This window comes from Octopus sinensis, linkage group LG3 (genome assembly GCF_006345805.1).
Source record: "Octopus sinensis linkage group LG3, ASM634580v1, whole genome shotgun sequence".
Lineage (NCBI taxonomy): Eukaryota > Metazoa > Mollusca > Cephalopoda > Octopoda > Octopodidae > Octopus > Octopus sinensis.
In genome coordinates this window covers 96,164,315-96,188,374 of record NC_042999.1, presented here as the reverse complement: position 1 = coordinate 96,188,374, position 24,060 = coordinate 96,164,315, and the positions used below count along the sequence as shown (strand labels likewise).

The window sequence follows — 24,060 nt, the reverse complement described above, 5'->3', positions numbered from 1 at the left end:
GCTTTTACTAACTCAACATGGCTAGGTGGGGCAAGTGGCATTTGATTGGCCATTTGATGTGGATGTCGTCCTAATGTTCCTCCTTGTGGTTCGTTGCTCTTAGGAACATAAGGAGTTGATTTTTTTGCAGGCAGAGTCTTCCCTTGCATGGCAGTCATGGTTGGTGGAGAACGAGCACAGACCAGAGCGTGGAATGATGTCACGGTGAAGATGCCAAGTCGGCCCAGTATTCCCTTTGTTGATTTGGACACATTTGCTAGCAGACTCTATCAGAACAAAGAATAAAAGAAAAATAAACATTATATAATAATTTTCACTTTTTCAATGGTTTAAAAGAAATTATGAAGGCATATTGCAGTAAATAATTGGCTTTGGTATTTTTGTGTTTCATAAATTTTCAATTCATTCAATTATATATTGTATATCTTTCATTCCTCCTCTTGTATTTGTATAACTTTTCAGTGACATTCCACACACCTTTGTAATTCCCCTATTTGACATTACGTTGTATTTTTGTCTCCCTTTAAACCCCTGTGGTTTTATAGGCATAGAAGTGCCTTCAGACAGGACTCTAGATAGTCCTGTCTGAGTCCTGGGCATAAAACACTAAAACCATATAGTGTGCACATGTGTGGTGTCCAAGCATTGCTTAAAGAGTTATGTCAAAAAACTGCTACCACAGGTAGAATGAAATTAGTTTTCAACCAAGTCCATCATGAGGATTGCCCTACCACCAATCTTTAACATGACAGAGTAGGTGCTGTTCCTGTCTAGTAGCTATACCGAAAGAAGTTGAGTGGTGGACGAGGCTGAAAGGACTGAGCGCAGACACTTTCCTTGATTTTTTCATGTTCTATTTGGAAAAGAAAGTGAAGATTGAGAGGTAAGTGCTCTCCTCCAGTGAATTTGTCAAAAGGTGGGGGAATGTGGAAAAAATGGTGAGGGTAAATCAACCTACTCAAAGCATATGGCTGTAGATTGGAGAACAACACTTAGGTGAAAGCTTGCAGTAAGAGAAATCCTGGATTTATGGGGTCCTTTGATTCGCCCTAGAAGGTTCTCCTGTATCAGAAGGACTGCATTATCCACGTGTTCTCATATTGCATACCATGTAAACCTTTTACCTTAGATCCCGTTCTTTCCCCTATTCCTTTTATGTAATCCATGTCCCACACTAACTGTACACTGTTTTTATATTGTCCCCTGTATTTGATATCCCCGAGTCAAATAAAGAAATCATTATCATCATGCCCATTATTATTATTGTAATAATTATTATTATTGACTCTTGCAGTACAAAATTGTCTTTTTGATTCACTCTTCAAAACATGATAATTTCAAATATTACTAAATGAAATTTTTCAGTGTATTTGTGAAAAAAATTGTAATTGCCTAAGGAAGGGCTGCTCTTAATACTCTTAAGCAGGCAAAAGAAAATTGGTTTGCTTCACAAACTTTTGAAATTTTATTTACATACATTACATTTTCACACAATTTTCACATGACAAAGAACCATTATGAACAAAAGAAACAACACAAAATCAAAAGACACAACTAAATGTAGAATAGAAGAAAGAAATGATCACATTAATGAACATTTAATAGAAGACAATGTTCTAAATTCTTGAATAATATAAAAGACAGTGGCACTAACAACAACAAAAGCAACTCTTACACAATTCCAAACACTACAAGTTCATTCATATAGCAGGAATATGAAGATAAAGCTTTCCTCAAAGCTAAATGAACAAAATTTTTGGACATATCACAGTTACAAGAAAAGAAATATAGATAATAGAATTTTGTAAACCATAACTTTGCTTCAAGAAATAACCTTGGAAAAGGAAAGATGTTAACAATCTAAATTCCTCTTATATTAGGTAATATGAGCTCCCCAAGACATACTGGGGGAAGTTATCTCAATGGAAAAAGCAAAAAAGATGGCAGCATTTACTGTACTTTTAAACTGAAAATTCAGAGAAAAGATAGGCTGAAATTGTCAGATATATTGCTGGTTATACATTTGTATCTCAGTACTTGGGCCAAAGAAACACTGTTTGCAGTGGACATAATATAGACCCATGGTCAACAGAGACCTTTGTACCACAGTGTGGTAAAGTGGTCAATGCAGGCTTAAGGAATGGTAACAACAGAGCATGCATTTAATGGTACAGAGTAGAAAGCCTAATTGTTATATTTGTCAGAGTAAAACATATATTAGATCTAAATGCCCCAAAGAACTAGGAAAAATAATTGATAATACAGTAAACAAAAACAATGAAGAGCAACAGGAGCAACAAAAAGAACAAACACATTTTCTAGAGCAAACTCCAAGAAAAAAAAAGAAAAAAAAAGAAAAACTTTTAGGCCCAGTATCACAAATATTTTTTCTTAGTCATCAAATATTTGGTACGAACTGGAAAGTCAATGGCGAGGCTGTTTTATTTAAGAACAAAACATGCCTGAAGTTGTGACCATGCTTGTAAAAATTCAGTCACATTCCCATTCAATTCTAAATTAATAGAGATTTCAGAGTTGTCTCTCTTGCTTTTCTGACCAGAACTAATAACAGAAATGGTAATAGTTTCTCCTCACTGCAAATGTAATTTGAATGAATTGAACTTCCTATTGGTTCACTGTATTTAGTTATCTTCGACTTAAATAGTAAAATCAGCATGTTTCTTAAACATATACTGCAGGAAGGGTTTAAAAACTCCAAACTTATAATATTCTAGTACATATATTTGTGCATAATGAAAAGGAATTAACAATAAGCCAGCTTGAACGTACGTTCAAACACAATAAATAAGATCACATGCTTAGAGGTGTTTTGATGCCTAATGATTAAAATATCAGAGACAAATTAAAAGGTTAGGTGTCAAGAAGGGCATCAACCAATAAAACACTATTTCAAAAAATACTATCCAATCTATACCAGCATGAAAAAAACCCATGCAAAATGATGATGATGAGAGAGGAAAACTATCTTAGTGAAAGGACTTAGAAATAAGTAGCATGTGAAATCTTAAAAACACTTGTAGGTGTAAAGTTGCACTCAATGAACAGACATGTTGAGAGGATACCAACCACAGACAAAGCATAACATAAAAGTTGAGATGGCTACAACTGGAATGTCCAAACTTGGCTCGCTTAGTCAGGGTACATACATGCAAAACGTTAGCAGTATATTAAAATCATATATCAACATCATCACTAAACACGAGAGAGAGAGAAATACATAAACATAATCTGTGCACATTAAAAGTAAAGTTTGAGTGGTTTTGCATACAATTCAATACCAGTGTATTATTTTAAAGATAATGCAATTTGTACAGACTTAAATTATCAAGAAATAATTTCCATCAAAAACTGACCTTTGGGTTGGGAAGTTCCGATCCTTGAAGTGAAGCCATATAACAACGTAACCGATACTGCTCTATAAACAATTTTTCTAGATTCTCTTCCCATTGGTTAATCTGCTTCACTATAGCTGTTCGGCTCTTGGGGTCAGTCACTACTGTCAGTTGAAGTTCAGCCATTTTTTTCATTTTTACATCCTACAAATAATAATATTGGTGTTAACGGTTTATTTTGCGAAAAGTATTTCATTAAAATATTTGCAAGATAAATTATACTATTTGCTAAGTAAGCTATTGTAATTAGAGTGTAGCAGGAAGTACAAATATCCTGATTAATAGAGCATTAAGAGATTTGCTTAGAGTATATATATATATACATATATATATATATATATATTATATCTTAAAATAAGAAAATATCATGAATAATTATATACATATAAAGTTTCATCAAAGAATAAAAAAATTTGTTACAAAAGTAGAATGAAAATTTTTTCTTAACATGCTTACACAATTAGACACAAACTTATGCACATGCAAATGATGAAATATAGAAAAAAAAAAACAAGATTGTAATTGAACATGCCTGTCACCCTTTTGGGGTCAATGAAATAAGTACCATTTGAGAACTGGGGTAAATGTAATCAACTATCCCCCTCCCACAAATTTCAGGCCTGTGCCTTTAGTAGAAATGATTATTATTATTATTTCTTTTATCTCAGGTATTGTTGGAATTCCTGGAGTCTTGCATATATATAGAAGGCTTGCTACCTGCAGCCTATGGTACCATGCTATCTGTTCTTTTCAGCAGTCTAATACTTTCCTGATTATTATGGCCATGTGATCACTTCCAATCAGTTAAGATCAGAAGCCAAGAGAGCCACTTTGCATAAATAAACATTATATTTGACAAAGTAACCTGAATGTTAAAAAGTTAAGTCATGGTAGTCTGATGAAGTGCCCCATCAGAATACTCAACCATGGATATTATGTAACAGACTAGCAGAGATACCCAGCGTTGCTCGGGATTAAAATGGCATAGTTTGTATATAATATATTACAGTTATGTTGAAACAGGTGATATGGGGAAAGTGCAGCATTGACAACAAAACATTTGTGGAGTAAATGATGGGCTAATTCATCTAAGCAACATGCTATACATCTGTTTGGAGTATTTCATGCCCTAACCTGTCATGGAAAATGGGGGAGGGGTATGTGATCTTTGAACACACAGAAAAGCTGTCAGTGGATATATTCTCTTTTGCAGCAGTTGGCACTGTGTCTAACACGACCCATCATCTGAAATTTTAACACCTCCTTTGGGTTTGCTGTCCTACATCATTCATAAAGTAAATTTGGAGGAACTGTGGTTGTTCATTTTTGGGTAACAGGGAACCAATGAGGTGATAGCCTTGCCCTTGAACTTTGACGTTAGTGTAAATTCATGTTTATCTATGTTCTTAGATGCACCGAACAATGTCATTTGAAATGCAGAGTTGTATTGACTGATATTGTTCAGAAAATTCCTTTGACTGGATGGAAGTGCCTTCTAGAAGATCCATATGAGGTTGAGAAGGAGCTGGTAGTGCTGGCAATGTTACCTAACCGCCTGAGCAGCACATCCTATTTGTTTCATTTGAAAATTTTAAAGCTCAACAGAAATGACAATTTGTGTTAAGTACACCAATTTGGACAGAGTTATTACTTTTATAAGAATGGGATGGATCATATCTAAAAACTGCTTCATGAGTTGTGAAGAACGAATTTGTACATCTGTCTAATCATCAAAACATTGATTAATAATCCAGCATTAAGTGCTGCAACATGCATTTGCTGATCTAGAGAAAATCTCATCTCGCTTCTCTCTTCAGACTCTAGCCTTTGGTTTTCTACAACCCTCCATGCTTTATACTTGTTTCTAGAGAGATTACGTCTTTTCTTTGGTGGCATATATTTTTCAATATTGCAAATATGTGAATGGAAATTAAGTTTAATTTGTAGCCGAAATAGTACTGAATCTTTTGATACCTCATACGTCAAAATCTGTAACTTGGTTTTGGAATGCATAAGGAATATATATATATATATATATATATATATATATATATATATGACAGACATCTTTCAAACTGAAATTATTATCTCACATTACAATAGAGATGTAATACTGAAATAGTCTAAGAGATAAGAGATTGCCCCAGGCTTGCATCGGGCACGAAGTAGGAAATTTCCACTGCATGGACCTTGGCTTTTGTATTTGACGCCTGTTGCTTTAAGTATTTTATTTCAATTTTATGTATATCTGCATGTATATATGTCTGTATGAGCCAATGTGGGAGACCTCTATATGGTAGCTAGCACGGGTAGAAATAGCAGCCAAATCTCTCTCAAAACACCCTACTGTCTTAATCCAACGATTCTGCCTATTATGTAGTTTGAATGAGAAACTGTAACTAAAGATCAAGATTATTAGCCCCAAACTTTTACATGTTTTAATAGAAATCAATTTTTTCCCTTTTTTGCTTAATTAAAATGGTTGCCTTTTTGTCATATTTTTTCATGTCAGCTGTAAAGGAAAAGAGGGCGGTGTTAAGTAGTGAAGATATTTGGTGATTGTATGTGGTGGTTACTTTTGACTGTCTTTGATAACGAATCTTAACACAAAATATATACAACTTCAAGTGGAATCGGACATCATAAGAGAGACAGAGAGAGGAAAGAAGAGAGACAGCATAGTGACAGTTTTGGCTGACTGTCATCCTGCACTCCCCTTGTTGCTAGCGAAATAGTATATGCCAGCTGTCTGAGCAAACTCGTTGCTTTTAATGGCAGAACAAACACGACAAAAAGATTACAAAAATAGCGATTCTCACTTTGAAACTCACAATTTTGAGAATCATTTTAGATTACGGAATGCCCTATATCCATGCTTAACATTTCAGCACAATCGGATGAACAATGCTCAAGTTATAAGTGCACAAACAGACAGACAAAGAGAAAGGATTTTATATATTAGATTATATAGAATTACATGCAACGTGGTAAGAAACAAAGTAATACAGGAACAATTGTAATGAATGTTAAAATTGAGCTAAATTCACATTTTGTTTTCTTTCTTATAAACACATGCATTCAGGTGTAAACACATAAACAAGACTTGAGATTGTGCATGTACCTACCCTACATTACACATATATCAAGTAAAAATTGGTTTTAGATCATAAATATAACCAAGCCTGAATCAACGAGTAGTATTTAAGTAAAGACAAACAAGTTTAATCTGTAGTAATAATTACACTAATCGAAACGTATGTAAGTTTAATTGGATTAAATATACATTATTATATTATTCTGTTTGTAATGCAAATAGTACAGACTATTTGCATTAAAATTAAATGAATATGAATTCTTTTTAGATGTAGATATATGAGATTTTAATCAAGTAAAGTGAAAGCAAATCTTGTCTTCAAAATTACTATTCCTGGTACAATAATTGATCTCGTAATAACAGTTGTACTAGGAGTGTCTCTCTTAATTACACTTCAAAAAGATGAAAATATCTTAACATTTCAACTAGTTTGTCTTCTCACTTAAACCACAGTTACCACTTCAATAATTGCAAAATCTGACATCAGACAGAATAAGTTACTTTGTTGATGAGTTTGAATTAACTCTAAATAGAATGCTGATTCCAAACTCATGTTCAGGGACCTGCATTTCAATCTATCTTACTTAACTTATGATGAATCTCATTACCTAACTAAGCAAACCCACTTTATTAAAAGAGGTAATTTTTTTCATCTGCAATGCCCCTTTCCATAGTATATCCAGGTTATCAGTATGTAATAACATGTTTCATTAACAGGGCATACCTCTGTTGAAAACAAATAAGATAGGTCAGTTTTCCTATTGATGGATACTGTGGGTTGGTGCAGAGCCACCTCAGTAGCATTGTGGGCCCTTAGGCAAATCAATGCAATGGGCCCTATAGTATTTATTGACAGCAAGCCACAACATACTTAAGTCAGAATTGGGTTCCTAGACCCATGGGGCCCCTGAGCTTTAAGACAACCTTAGGTTGGTGGCATATGTTCAGAGTCTTACAGAGGCAGTTTTGGAAAGAACAGGTTCTAGGTGAGCAAGCAGGGGTCGTATCAAAGATGTTCTATATGATGTTGTGGAAATCATCTCTATTACCCTGGAATCTCCAGGACAAGGAAAGGGAGGTAGAGTTTTCCTTGTCCCTATATCTGAAGGAGTACATGTAATGCATGTAACTTCTCTTTAAGTCACTGACTGTCATGGTCATTTAGTGTCACATAATATCACTGGATAGTGTGAGACAGGTTCCATAGACTACAAGCTTTTGAGAGTCAAGATCTTTTCAATAGGCAGTTAGTAGAAGTTTGGAAGTTACAGGCTGGAGTGTTGGGTGAAGACTCTGTGTGTGTGTGGTGTGTGTGTGTGTGTGCGTGTATTGTAGTGTGCAATATTTGAAGTAATATTATCTAAGAAAGAGTAGCTAGGAAGAGCAGCTAAACTTGGCATCATGAGAATGATGTCTATATTAGTGGAGAGATATAAAATGAATGGTGGACAGATGGGGAGTGGTGGATGGTCAATGAATATAAAGAGTTACACCACTGGGCTTTCTGTAAGGAGTGTGCTTGCCTGTTTTGAGGTCTAGGGTTATATCCAGGAAGTCAACCTCTGTAAGTTGGTAGTAACAGTTACAGTTAGCTGAATTATTGGAAGATATTTATATGAATCCTCCAGAACTTATTGATGGTGTGGCTGTTCATATGATTTGAGATTGTCAGACCATTGTTCCTGCAGGGGGTGAACTTTAGAGAAGTGTGTGCATTATCTGCAGGGTTTTTCAGCTTGCAAATTCTACTTCTAGAGTGTTAGTCAACTTGTGGGTATAACAGACATCAACTTCGAAGGTACTATTCTGTGATATCAGACTTAGGATTACATGCTGAGAAGCAATCAACTACAATGACAAGCCGACACTTAAACAGAGAGAGAGAGAGAAAGAGAGAGAGAGAGAGAAAGAAAGAGAGATTGTCTGAAATAAATAGAATATTGAAAACACATTATGAGGGGGTATGCAAAAGTAACCGGAAATGTTCTTTGTGGAACAAGCCCATTGTAGTTCAAGCTTCTGCTGCAAGAAGCCACTTGATGTAACCCTCAGGCATCAATCTGCTGACCAACATTGTCCACTGAGGTCATACTGCCATGTGGTGCTTCGTTTTGCAGTGCTTCTCCCCTGTTTGTCAATTTTTGCTATGGCTGAAATGAAGGAACAGTGTGCTTCTGTGAAATTGTTTTCTACTCGGGAAAACGGTAGCTGAAAAAGTTGTCATGCTTCAAATAGCTTACAAGGCTACTACTATGAGCAAAAGACAAGTTTATGACTAGTTTTCATGATCTAGGAACATGAAGATTCATGAACTGATCTTAGAGGACTGTCACCAAACAGTTGATGAACCTGTTGATAAGACTGGTGTGTCCTGAAGTAAAGAATTGTGAATGAAAAGAATTGCACCAAAATTTGTGCCTTGCTTGCTCAGAGAAGATCAAAAGCAGTCATAATTGAATGCATGTTGTGAACTGAAAGAATGTTTGGAAGTTGATCTGGACCTTTCTTTGGAGGTCATCACTGGTGACTAAAGCTGGTGCTACAGAATTACAGAATTAGCAGATGTGGAAGAGGTGAAGAAAAAAATGATGGAGGTGTTAAAAGGCATCAGTTTGCAAGAGTTCTAGCACTGCCTCGAACAGTGGATAACATATCTGGATCAATGCATTGCTTCAAATGGAGAATACTTCAAAGATGATAAAAGTGTAAACATATTAAATCAAAAGAATAAAATAATATTGCAAAATTCCGGTTTCTTTTGGATACCCCCTCATATTTCATTCAGGTGAAGGATTTATCCAAATACATAAGGGAAATCACCATATCTATGTTAGTTTCCAATCTCTGAATTTCACTTTTAAGCAACTTCAGGGTGTTATCTTTCCCATGCTGCCTTGCAAACAGCGATGCACACGCTGAATGAATGGCACGGATCCAGTTCTCCAGTTCTATCTGTGATGGTGCCTGTCAAGGAAAAGGATATACCTTGTTTAACCACTTTTTATATATGCAAAAGTAATTGACCAGATTGAAAAAGAAAAATTAAAGAGGAAAATATAAAATAAATGGTTAAATATATAATTAGTTTTTTGTTTTACAGTTTTCTATTTGAAAAATGTAAATATATACTAGCTTATACAACAACCAAATATATATTTTTAATTCTCAAAATATAATTTCTATAAAATTAGGTTAAGAAAGTTTGGAAGAGAGCGAGATTATTCTTATTAAAAAAGGAATGAAATACTACAAATAAAAAAAAAAATTACTAAGAATAAATATTTTAAGACAAAATTCTGATGTTATGGCAGAATCAAAACATACAAAGCTGAAGATTAGATATTTAACATTTCTAATCACATAAATTACTTTCCAATGTTAAAAGCCATTAATGAGGCCTCCAAGTCAAGGTAGTTAATGCTTCTTAAAAGAACTTACTCCTCTATGAAATCAAGAAGTTTTGTTGTGTTATTTGTGTGTGTGTGTGTATACATGTATGTATGTATGTATGTATATATATATATATATAATTTATATATATGTATTTATATATTATATATATATATATATCATTTATATATATGTATTTATATATATCTATTTATATATATCTATTTATATATATCAATTTATATATATGTATACGGCCTCGAACACACAAGTGCAAACAAGGGAGACAGAGAAAGGCAGAATGCCACTTATATTTGAACACTATACAAATATTCCTTTAAAAAAACTTTTCTTTTAATTTTTCTAAATTTAATTATTTAATCGTTACAGTTGAAAAGGTCTCAAAATGACCGAAACCGGTACTGAAATGTTCTTTATAAAATTATTTTAGCATTTTCTATTTTGACTTGTTTTTTCATATATATATATGTATATATATGTGTATGAATTTATATATATAATATATATATATGTATGAATTTATGATCCGCTGGATGTGTAATGTCAGTGTGCACGCATGACAGAGTGTAAGCACCCTGGACATAAGAAGCATCAGATGTGGTGTGCAAGAGAGACGCTTGCGATGGTATGGTCATGTACTGCGGATGGATGAGGAGAGATGTGTGAAGAAGTGCCGCTCCCAAACAGTTGAAGGTATCAGGAGGAGAGGTAGACCCAGGAAGACATGGGATGAGGTAGTCAAGCATGACCTCAGAGTGTTGGGCTTCACAGAGGCAATGACGAAGGACCGAGATCTCTGTAGATATACCTGACTGCAAAGGCCCGGGCTGCTTCCTGCACCAGTTCCGCAGAGCCCCAGCCCATTCAAAGTCCCTTGGATTTCAGAACAACCTGCTGTGCTTGAGGAGACCTATTGAGTCAAGTACATGAACATTGAAATAAATATCAATGGAAATAGTAGTTGTGATACCTGTGCTGATGGCATGTAAAAAGCACCATCCGAACGTGGCTGATGCCAGCACCGCCTTGACTGGCTCCTGTGCTGGTGGCACGTAAAAAGCACCAACCGATCGTGGATGCTGCCAGCCTCCCCTGGCACCATCTACACTCACGGAGTGGTTGGCATTAGGAAGGACATCCAGCTGTAGAAACACTGTCAGATCAGACTGGAGCCTGGTGCAGCCTCCTGGCTTCCCAGACCCCGGTCGAACCATCCAACCTGTGCTAGCACGGAAAACGAACATTAAACGATGATGATGATGATGATATTATATATATCATCATCATCATCATCGTTTAACGTCCGTTTTCCGCGCTAGCACACACACACACACACACACATAAGTTCATTTCAGGAACTGAAACATGTTATAATGTATATATAAAAATTAAAAATTGTATAATACAGCAGCATTTTCGAACTTCATTTTTTACAAATATATATATATATATATATATATATATATATCTTTGCATGGATACTGGAAATTGGGTGCAAATTGGGTCTCTTAGTAGTTAGCATCTGATTAGAAAATAGAAGTGTAGAAGTTTGCTCTGTTAATGATATTTAGGTTTGTAAATGCAAATATAAAATGAAGCAAAACTTTACTAAAACTGATCAAGCATTTTTATTGCATATTTTCTAAACTGTATTTCTAAACTGTATTTGTTGTAAATCTCTTCATATTTATTTGTTCCATACAGTTTAGTTGAAAAATTTGTCATTCTAAATCATATGTATTACTTCTCTTCCAATCTTTCTCATACTTGCTTTGTAAACATTAGTAAAACAATACTATACAAAAAGTTTAAAGTTGAAAGTTTAACATTTGAGTGGGTCACTGATATTGTTTAACACGAAGCTGAGAGATATCAGATGGTGATATAAGCTTCTTTTAAAGAGAAATGCTATACAAAGATTGATGGAACACAGTTGATATGACAACTAATATCACCATCATTTGAGAATATTTAATGTTTAAATATGCTTTTCATAAAATACTCTGAACTTTGTATGAAAAATAATCTGAAATCAATGTATTTGTTGATATATCTAATACTTTCATAAATAGTAAAACAGTTACAAGATATCTTTTCTCAGCTTAAAGAGACTAATTACTTTTCATGTTGGGAGAAATAAATTGTGGATTTACATACACAGAATAAAAGAAGCATCATTTTAAATTTGATCATAGTGAATTTAAGTAAGAAAAATGATTACCAGATTTATGGCCTTTATGATCAACAGCAAAAGAGTAAAATTGGATATTGATTGTATTCTTCCATTGTTCATTGCAAGGGCCACATATACAGGCAATCATTTGAATTATACTTCCCAACTTAAATTTTAATGTCACCATTATACTAACAAACTGCTTTTAAACAGTTAATAGTAAATATGATCAGATGTTAAGTAATAACATGGAATTATTTTACAATATTTAAAACTTTTAAAAATGAATAAAAGTGTTAATTCAATGAGATTTAAAATCTTTGCAAAAATTTCTAGAAATTTTCTTCATGAATTGAAATTTTTGTTTTTTATTTTGTATAATGCAGAACTCAAATTAAAAGGTATGTTAGTCAGCACATATAACATCTAGTAAGTGTGTATAAAAATCTTAACTACAATATGTCTTATCTACTGGTTTACTTAGATATTCTGTTTTAGCTATAGAAATACAGTCAACCTTTTCTCAGTTGGTTGGGACAGATTTCAGTCTAATATTACATTACAAACAAGTTGGATTTTATTTGAAAACATAATTTATGGAATTTTATGTGATCAGCAGAACATAGTTCTTAAAAGATTGCTTAGATACTAGTAATTTTCCTATTTATATAACAACAAGACTTTATACTCTGGACTAACTATCTCCTCTAAACACCATTCATACAGCAGTGTTGCCATTATCTATTTAAAGTAGTTTCCACAGAGATTTTTATGTATAGAATTTCTGTTTTCATGATATAAATTGGAATGCAATAAAACAACAGTTTTCAAGCCCCATTTCTTTCAAAATGATACCAGATTCTACTTTGGTATAAAGAATAGAAAAATCCAAAACAGAGAAAATGAATAATGTATTAGTGATCATTGGTCCATTGATTTCTATAAATAAAAATTTAGAAAACCTATTTCAACTACAAAATGAAATTACATTTTCTATTGAATATTAGTATATGTTGTGGGTGTTGTAGTGAGTATAGTGGTAGTAGTTATAGCAGTCTTTGAGAGCAACGAAATGCTATTAAACACATCTGTTAAAAGTTTTTGCAAAGATTTAAACATTAAATTGCACAGAAATAATAATAGTAATAACAGAAAAGAAAAAAAAAATTACATCACGCAGAAAATATTACATGCAATATCAGAGGGGACTTTCACAACAGTATATTTCTTAGAAGAAACTGTGAAAGTGGAAAACAACAGAATATATGCATGCAATATAGGAATGAAACAAAGCAGGTAAACAGAATTGTGTGTGTCATGCTATATCTAGGGAGCTTAAGGACTTCAATGTTTGGTGTAGCATAATAATTTGGTTTTACTTTATAGTTAATGAAACTTTTTTCATCAAGGATATTTGACTCAACTGAAATAGGAGAGTCTACTATATTTAGAATTGTCATGTTAATATAAAAAAAATAATATGCAATAAGATAAAAATTAAAAGATTTTAATTATACATTACAATAAACATGATATTCATTGTTTCGATTGACAGGAACATTCCATATAAATTTTCCATATTCTTGTTTTTCTTATGATCTAATTTTATTAGTGTATCTAGTTTTATTTTGTTGTTTTTATTTCATAATATTTTATAACATTGGCTCACATAAGGCCATGCATTTTAGAATAAAATATAGTTGATTTAGTCAATCCAATAACTGTCTATTATTTTATCAACTTTGAAAAGTGTAAAAGAATGCAACTAAATGCCACAAACTATCTTATTTAATGCTCTATTTTTTTATAACCCTCCACCTTAATAACACCTTGAATGCAATTTTTGAAATGATAACTATAGAAGTAATTGTAATCATGTTCAATTGATCTTAAGGTGTTGCTTTGTACTGACCCAAGAAATAACTAAACTAAAGAGCATTGTAAAATCATAATTTTGCAATGTATATATCAAAAATAACCCAGAATTAAAAGATAGTAAAAAGAGATTATATACTCAATTGTACATAGAGAAAGAGCAAACAGATGTGTTCAGTTGTGAACTGTGTTGTAAAACATTCATCTAAATCAGAAGAAACTGATAACCCACAATAAATCATTTTTTTAATAGTAATATAGATATTGTTTGAATCAAATAATTCTGTAAAAAACAATGAGTTTGGGTTTAACAGCATTTTATAATTTATTAGCAATTTAGTGTAATGATAATTATTAAACCCTTAGCTTCTCATATAGAAAGACACACAAATAATACAAAGCAATCAATGAGATAAATGTAAGCATATGTTTAAACACACTCACATCCATAGGATGACATACATACATACACACAGTTCTATATGTGCACGTGAGTATGTAGATGTACACTAAGTGAAAACATACACCTAAACAAATATACAGCTTTATAAGTTTTGTAAGAATCGAATAATTACATTTAACTGTATATATGTTAATGTATGTTTGATTTTGGAGTGGACATAGCAAAAGAACATTGCAGCCTGAGTGTTTTATGATAAAAATTGCAGTGAATCCAAATTAAACTTGGTTATGTGATTATGACAATTGACATGGAACGAAGATGGAAATAGTAAGTGATATATGAATTGCATAAATGTTACAAATGTTTTACTATAAATGTTTTCTGATCAATATTTTTTCAGAGTTATTAAAATTTTGGCGATAATGTTCAAATAGAAACAATGTAAATTTTAATGTATTTATTTCTAGATAACTAGTCTTGATTTTCAAAACAATAACTTGAAATTACAAACTAAAGAATAAGATGCATCTTGTCTACATTGTAACAGTTAAATAGGCTTATAGTACACTCCACCTGTCTTTATATTTCAGTATGTACAGCTATGTTCATTTTAAAATGTGAATGGCCCAGTCATGTTAAGACTATGTAAGCTACAATTCTTAGTCTTTTACATCTCTATCACAATAATTTTCTTACTGTTTAATGTACAACTAAAAGAAAAATCTGAAATTGAGAGGCCTCAATGTAAAAGCAGACTAAAGCTTTAGTAAATTAGAAAGCAGACAAAACCTTGCCACCATCAAGGAAATAGCTATGGTTTTTGATATGCAGAGATGTTGTAAACTCTATATGATAAACCCAGTGTAAACCATGGACAAGAGGTACAGTGTAATTGTAGGCAGACTGAAAGAGAAGGGAGACCTCATACAATAGATGCAAAGGTGCAGTAAATACTGAAGGTACATGTGAAATAGATTGCCTCAAATGCTAGACAACTAATAGTTTTTTCTAACATGGCTAATATAATTAACAGTGGAAGTGAATTCGCTGAAAGCAGAGTATCTAGTATATGAATAAGATGGAAATGATCAAAGAGCTACCACCTCTTCTAATAATAAGTTTCTCTGTCTTAGAGTGAATAGTAGATAGTAAGATGATTGCACATAAACTATAATGTATAAAAGCAAAATAAAAGTAGTGAATGCAGAAGATTTGTGAAAACTAGAAAGAAGTGTAGTCAGCATACTCTGCTATATGTGTATTATTTGCATACAGCATGAATAATCTAACACAAATGAGTTGAGAGAAAAACTGGGTATTGAGAGATCAAATGTAGCAAGCAAGAGAGAAGACGATGATGACATGGGTATGTGATAGATGTTGAGGATAACAGCTGTATAAAGAAGTACAAGGCACTCAAAGTGGTTGATGGAACCCAAAGAAATGGCAGACTGAAGAAGATACAGAGCCAAAAAATTGATTACAGGATGATGAGCTTCATGAGAAAGATGACAAAGGATCACAACAGTTAGAGACATGTATACTGGGGAAGCTTCAGCCACTTATGTAAGCAGGTATAGCAAATGTTAAAGAGATGATAGTGATAGAGGGAAGGAGACACAACATATCCTTGTTGAGTCTCTGTCCAGTGCCACCCACATGTATTTTGACTGTTTGCACAATATACATTTGTTAAAACTCCAGCTGTTCCCTGATGCGCTATCATACACCTTCACCCCATTCACCCTTTTTTTATCTACTGTGCCATCACTCTGTTCCCTTATATTCTCTCTCTAGCACTGATCCTCTTCCATTACTTACTCTTACTAATCATTCTGCTTCCTGCCCTATCATAGTTTTATTACCCATTCCCTCTTCAGTTCACTTTCTTGGTTAGTTTGTCTTGAGCATAAGGTGATACCACAAGTAGTGAGAATTTTTTAGTCTTGAAAATCATAAGGAAATCTCAATAGTGTGAGTGCATCCTTAGTACACGCTTTAAAGCGTTTAGCAACTGAGTGGAAACAAAGTTGAGAAGCTCCTTTAGTCAGTCCAAAGATATGATTGTTTCACTAGTGCTGGTGCCACATTACAATGCACGCAGTATACATTGTAAAGTAGTTAGAGTTAAAAATAAAATGGTTTCAGTGGGTTGTAGCCTGCCAATCAATTTGTGGGGGTGGGGTGGGGAGTACACTGAATAAGAACTGACTCAGATTGTAATGACCAGGTCAAGCCATGCTATCATGGAAATCAAATATAAAAATTTTGTTGGTGATAGTGATGATGTAGTTGAGAAGGCTCAACTCTTACACGAAAATGAAGTTAACATATATCTGAAGAAAAGCAAATACCAGTTTTGAAACACTTGTATATATGTAATTAAGCCTAACATTTATACGATAGCAGAAAGTTAATTTCATTTAATTTTTTTATCATACTATTTCAATTAAATGTACTGGGATAAAAGTTATAACTGATAATACTATCATCATGCTGTTATTTTATGAATCAACGTTTATTATAAAGTTATATCAAGTAGAAGATAAGCAATAATTAAGCACAAACAGTAAAACATATAACTTTTAATGATTTCTACACAATTTAATATGAGGGGCAAAATATTTATATTTAACAAAATAAAATCTAAAAAAATAAGGAAGAAGCTGGAAGTTTCAAAAGTATTACCTCCCGGAATATCAAATAGTTATTTTAGTTTTTTCTTATGCATTTCTATATTATATTGGGTTGTCCGGAAAGTTCATGCTGATTTATAGTAGCTTGCCTTTCGACTTATTTTAGAACATAAAATAGGATTTGACTGCACCTCCATTTAGAGCACAGTTTAAGCTATCTTTTCGAGGAAGAAGGTTTTTGTTCCTATAACCTGTGTTAATTCTGTAACCCTTTAAAATGGAAGATAAAGTTTTTATTTTCGGCACTAGATGCTTTTCTTTTTTCGTAAAGGAAAAAATGCCTCACAAGCAACCAAAGAAATATGCGCAGTTTACGGTGATGTTTCTTTATCCAAAAGAACTGTACAGAAGAGGTTCGCAAGGTTCTGAGCTGGAGATTGTAGCTTTATTGATAAAGAGCGATCAGGCAGACCATCCACTGCAGATGATGACCAAATCAAGTCGAGAATAACCCAGATTTCACAACCTGAGAATTGGCAGAAAGCCTCAACCTATCAAAATCCGTTGTTCATGAGCACCTGGTAAAGCATGGGTACAAAAATTGCTACAATGTTTGGTTACCACATGAGTTGAGTGAGAAGAACCTTTAGCATCATATTTCCATCTGTGATTCACTTTATAAATGGAATGAAAATGCACCTTTTTTCAAGCAGATTGTGACAGGAGATGAGAAATGGATTATCTACTAAAATGTTCGGAGAAAGCAATCCTGGAGTAAGCTACATGAGCTACCCGTAGCCACCCCAAAAGCGGGTTTTCACCCTAAAAAAGTCTTGCTTTGTATCTGGTGGGATTGGAAAGGAATTCTGTAGTATGAGCTTCTTCCAAGTAACCAGACAATTAATTCTGAGAAATACTGCACACAACGAGTTAAAAGCAGCAATTCAAGAGAAACATTCAGAATTGGCCAACAGGAAGGGTGTTGTTTTCCAACATGATAATGCAAGACTGCACGTTTCTTTGGGAACCAGACAAAAATTGCTGCAGCTCGGCTGGGATGTGTTACCCCATCCTCCATATTCACCAGATATTGCTCCTTTGGATTTCCACTTATTCAGGTCTCTATAGAATAGTCTTAATGGTAAAAATTTCAATTCCTTGGATGACATAAAAAGATACCTTGATGGTATCAAGAGGGTATTTTCAAGTTAAAGGAAAGATGGAGATGCATTGGGCAAAAAATGGTTCATATTTGGCTGATTAAAAATGTAATGGCAAGTATTTATTGACCTTTTGCTTTCCTTTAAAAATCGGCACGAACTTTCCAGACAACACAATACAAGAAAGGATTTAAAAGAACAGCATCAAACAGAGAGGGCTAGTAGAAGACAATGCAGATTCTGTGTGCTATCTGAATGATACAATGGTATAAGATTTAAATATTTGGTAATTGTGATAGGAAAATGGTTTTGAAATGGTTCACAATTGAGTCTGCTTCAAAAAATCTTATTCTTAGTCTAAATATGTTTTTTAGTTTTAACCTTTAAGAGTAACCTTTTTGATTTTGAATATTCTCCCTTATTGTACAACATCCACTGTTTAGTATAAAGAAATTATTAATTGTAAAATTTTTAAATAACTTCTATTTTCAGTTTATATTTCATATCTTCTCTTTATTTGCTTTTACTTTTTATCTCTAGCTAAAGATTGTTTGAAGTTTGCTAAGTTTCATTTCATCTATGGTTATAAGATACATGGTTTATTTGCCTTCCTAAATATATTTTCAGGTCATTAGTAATGTAATTAGCAGGCATCTCATGTTAGTCAATCATTCAATCTATGTAAAATCCCTCTCTCTAATTCACATTAAAATATCACTAACAGAAAGTTCACTTCAGAAATTATTATAGCTTATTTTCTAAGCTGCTCAAACACAAGCCCAAAGCAGCTGATCCAGAAAATAGACTAGCTGGATTAACCTAAATTCATTTTCTTTTACTTAAGACGATTATTACATTATGGTACAAGAAAGTTAGCAGTGTATGGGAAATCTAAAATTACTTCAGTAGCATGTTGCAAAAATAGCCAAGTTTATTGATACTACTTTTTGAATTAAATGTTTCAGTCACTATTATCATCTTATCATTTCTATTTCTAGTTTTCACGAGTGGAAAGAAAATTTCTTTCTGTAACTGTCATATCATTGACTAAATGTTTGGATAGATATTCATATTTGAAGGAAGATTCTGTCCATAGTTACCTATTTTTAAAAACTAGCATTAGGTAATAGGTAGCTTCTTTTTTTTTTTAAATATCTATTGTGTACAAAATATATTGACAGAAATATCAATAGTGGGAAATGTAGATCTAAGGAAAACATATTGTTGTAATATGAAGGATGGTAATAAAAAGAAAAAGTGGTCACGTCAAAAGCTGTCAAGAAAGTAAGATAAAAGTACTGTCCTAGACCAAATAATTTCTTTAAAAAAAGATGTATGTTGTAAAATGAATTAGAGACAAAGCTTTAAGTGGGATCTTCCACATGAACTACTAGCCTCTCTCTTTCTCACAGCACACCTATTAAAATATGGATATTCAGCCACACATATAGTTGATGACATGAAAGTTGCAGCAGAAAACTTTTTCTCCAACACATGACAATTCTTATGTTTCCTACTTAGGTAAAATATCTAGTTTGATTAGTTTTAGAGATAGTGAAATAACAGTTTATAAATATGTAGCAGTTAAAAGTATGTAATGAAATTTATGTAACATCTTCCCTTCATGTCAATTGACTAGGATGCTGCCTAGTTTCTATTAGATATTTCAGATTCACTATGATTGTTATTTCTTTGAAAGGTTTTTGTTTCTTATGAAAATTTCCAAACCAAAGTTAATAAAAAGAATATATTATATCAGAAATTACCATCATAGTTGCAAAACAGATGACTTATATAAAGTAATGCTTTGTTCTACCCAGTATTGATAAAACTTAGTAAGAAAACAAAGTCATTTACCAGTTTCTCAGAGATTGTTTTTCAAACAAAGTCAGTTTAAGTGAATTTGAGGAGGAAAACAAGTGAAGTGAAGGGATGTGGGTACCCAGATAAGCAGCCTTTTTACATATGTACAATATACCAATCAGGTTCAATGAGAGTGGTAAGGAGGTGGATTAAATGAAATTCCAAACATAGGCAGGCAGAGCAGGACAAGATTAAATGCTTTTAAAGTTTATGTGAACTGCAATTATGACTTCAGTTTAGAGTAATTTCCATTGAGAGACATAGAGTGTGGGAGAAAGAGATTTCACATGTTTTTTTCTGCAACCAAACTGCGCTTGAACTCAATACTTTTAGATTTCGTATCACACCAAAAGTCTCTACATGTGTGCACACATACACACACTTAAACAACTGTTAATTATTAGAAGATAAGATCTATTTTTGCAAAATTGTGTGATGTAAGTTTCAAATCAAAGCAGTGATCTTAATATTTCCTTAAGCCCTAACAACATACTGTTAGTTTTCATGGCAGGCATGGTAAATAAATTTATAAGATACTTTGGTATAAGACAAGAAAAACCTTCTTGCACTTATTGTATGAGGGGAGGGAGAGAGAGAGAGTGAGAGAGAGAGAGAGAGAGAGAGAGAGAGAGAGAGAGAGAGAGAGGGTGGGGGAGACTAAAAGCAAAAATAACAGCATTAGCTTTCCACAATGTAATGAATAGTCTGCAAATGCTCAAGTATATTGAAATCAAAATGAAATTGAAACATTTGTTCATTATAACTTTGTTTCAGTTAATGAGATATCTATTTTTACTGCTCTCAAGATTTAAAGAACATATTCAATAACTTTCACCCAAACTATTCTCAAAACTTAACAGATTATCCAGAATTCTGAAGTCAAATGTTGCAGGTACCTTTGGTCAAGACCAATTCCTTCATGGAATTTCATGTAAACCAATGAATGTATTAAGTTTCTCACTTCTTGCTTTATTCAAGCACACATGTAAGGCTGCATTATGTCTTTCATAATAAATCATTTTTGTTTGATTTTCTCATGCTTCTTTCCATCAGGAGATGCAACAAACATCTACCCAGTTTCTCTCTATCTCTGCCAACTCTAGCCCATGCTCTAGTCCATGTGTCAGATGTGTGCACAAAGAAAAGAAGCCAATATTGCTCAAATTACAAGATGTAGAAATCCACATTGTCATGGAAGAGATTGGCTCTGTACATTTGAGTTGCAGGATCTAGATGATTATAAGGAAGGCATTAATGTACTTAGTCACCTTCATTTATATTAATTACAATCATAATAGTGTGATTAAATGTCCCTCAATGTCTCTAAGGCATTTATCTAAACCATAAGGCTACTTTAGTAAAAATGTATGTAGTAAGCTTCTTTATGAACATTAACACACTCAGCATAAAGTATCAAGTAATGGCATGTAAAATTACACATGCACAGACAATATTTGATATATATTATAAGTGATAGAAAGAGAGTCAATTTTGTGTTGTAAGTGTGAAGATCTTGCCAGGTATTTATTTTTCTTTAATATATGCACAGAAGTGAGTGCTGGTAAATTGTTATTGAATATACATACATTCAACACATGCATGCATGCACACACATACACACAAACGTGAGTGTGTGTCTATGACAACATGTTGTTCAATTTACTGGCTTCTTGCACTCTTAGTAATTACAACTAACTAGTTTTTAGTTGCATAAAACTTGGTATCCAGAAACAAAACCTTATCACAGAGATGTCATTTCATAATGTCAGGTCCTTAAGATAATTTCATTAACTTAAAGGGTCAAACTGAAGATTTTTATGCTTGACATTAAACTGAAGTCAGTTAATCTTTCTCTTTTACTTAATCTGCTACTTAATCCCATCCATGATTTTATTTCTGAAGTGGAGTAAAGACAAGTGTTTTGTGAACAATGTTGACTTTCTTCTCTTACTTGCAACTGGCACACCTCTGACACATATGGGTGCTACATGATACAAGGATTAAAACAAAGCAGATAATAGAAAGTTTACCTAATAGCAGTGTCAATCATCATCCACATCCTCATCACTGTCAAGTTGTAAAGTTGCCTCAGTTCTTGGTTTCTTTTCAGTTTTATTTTGATTTGATTTTAGATATTTTACTTAAATATTTTATTTTTTTCTTTTACACATACCACCTCAATATGAAGTTTTTCAGATTTCATTCCTCAATATATTAAAATGTCAAAAACAGGCAAAAAGAGATGAGGGAGAACTCGTCCTCAAACTTATATTTCTGAAATTGAACAGTGCTTGAAATTCACTAATAATTTTTGTTTCAATGTAACTGAAATACCAACTCAAATCATTTAGAAAATTACTATAGGCACCCAGCAGTTAATCTCACTTTCACACTTCTTCAACAGTTGTAGTAGATAACCAAAAAGTGTGTTCACTATATAGAGGATATAATTTTGGAAATGACTTTTAATATATACTGATGAATGTAAGTCTGAAAAATTCATTGCCCAAATCTTGTGTATTTGGAAGAAGGAAAACCCAAATTATTGAAAAATCTTTAAGAAAAAAAAGTAAAAAAAAATACACTTCTAATATTTCACTGCCAGTTAAGCAAGGAACTCAAAGCTGTAAGAATAAGAAAAATCAAAAGGTTGAAAATTCTTATTTTCAAAATATTTAGCATTTAATGTGAAAAACAATGATAAAAAGACTCTACATTTAATGCTGTACAATTGATAAGTAGAGTACCAAGGGAAAAGAACAAGAAACTTGAAAGAGTTGAAAGCTTCTTTTCCCTCCAAACTTTCATTTGAATAAAAGAAGAAACTCAAAACAAAAAGAAATATTTACTACCTGAAATAGGTAAGCATCTCCAAATGCAGTGCTGAGAGAGAAAATATTTTCCCTCTTGGGGTGTTCGGGTACGGCCTGTGCTATTCCGCCTTCGATGACTGAAAAGTAACGAACACCTTTAAAATTCAATATAGCTTGCAGAGCAGTCACCAGGGTGAGCTGCTGCTGTTGATAGAAAATTCACTTGATATCAGAAGGACAGGGTTGAGGAGAGAGGTAAAAGGGGAAAAGAGGAATAAAATAGGGTTATACTGGTAAGACAAGATATAATTACAGTCGAAATTTTCATGTTGGAAAACATAATTTAGTAGTCATTAAACATTGTTTTGTTTCATTATATTGAATCTTGAAAATATTTCAGTAGAAATAAAAACAAATTATAACTAAGAAAAATTACAATCTAATGAACAAAATGTTTTATTCAAGTGTTTAACTGTTTAAGTTATTAGGAAATATAAAGTCTTCTACAAAACAATTTCTTCATTAACTATAAATATTTGAAATTGGTAACATATGGCTGATGCATAAGTTCATTATGATATTTGAAAATACATATATATCTATGTGCATATAGATATATACATGTATCAATGTATCATCATATACACTTAAATGCTCATTTTTTAAATATGCATTTTAGTAAAACTCTACTATAGAGCAAGGATTCAAGACACAGTTGGTGCCAGATAATTTAGAGATTCATCAAATCCATGTTTATATATCCATTTAGTCATGGGAAACAGACAAGAAGACATAAATTCACAGAGGTTTGCAAGCACAGAGCAGCAGCAATTTTTGAAAATGTAAATTAGAAAGACAGACTAAATAATAATTAAATAATTATTTTATAAATAAAAATAATGAAGAAACATTTATCGTTTATGTAGTGTAATAACTATTGGTTCTTATCAAAAGGAATTTGTGAAATAACGGGGTTAACGAGGTTGTCAAACAAATTGCTGAGGTGTTCTATAAGATTTTCAAAGTCCTCGTATAAGTCATGAATAGCCAGTCAAAAGACTTACAAATGGTAGCAGATATGGCTCTCCCTACCAAGACATCTAATAAAAACATATTTTCAAGTTAGAAATACTTTTCAAGATTCTTTCAGCTTTTAGTTTTTAATTCCGTTCTCAGTATAATCCAAATATTTTGTTTATTTGATTAATTTTGTCATGAA

The 24,060-nt window shown here is 32.8% G+C and overlaps 1 protein-coding gene across 19 annotated transcripts in view; it reads right to left on the bottom strand.

The window, feature by feature from the left end:
- LOC115209155 overlaps nucleotides 1-24,060 on the bottom strand; it is a 1,103,332-nt gene that overhangs the window by 95,287 nt on the left and 983,985 nt on the right. For 17 of the 19 annotated variants that reach the window (XM_036501160.1, XM_036501159.1, XM_036501162.1 and 14 more), the window contains 4 exons: nucleotides 22,881-22,996; nucleotides 9,328-9,471; nucleotides 3,375-3,557; nucleotides 13-266 (listed from right to left, as the gene is read on the bottom strand). In XM_036501160.1, the coding sequence (XP_036357053.1) occupies nucleotides 13-266; nucleotides 3,375-3,557; nucleotides 9,328-9,471; nucleotides 22,881-22,996 (697 nt within the window). The remainder of the gene's footprint in view (nucleotides 1-12; nucleotides 267-3,374; nucleotides 3,558-9,327; nucleotides 9,472-22,880; nucleotides 22,997-24,060) is intronic. The other 2 variants (XM_036501163.1, XM_036501178.1) reach the window with 1 other exon arrangement.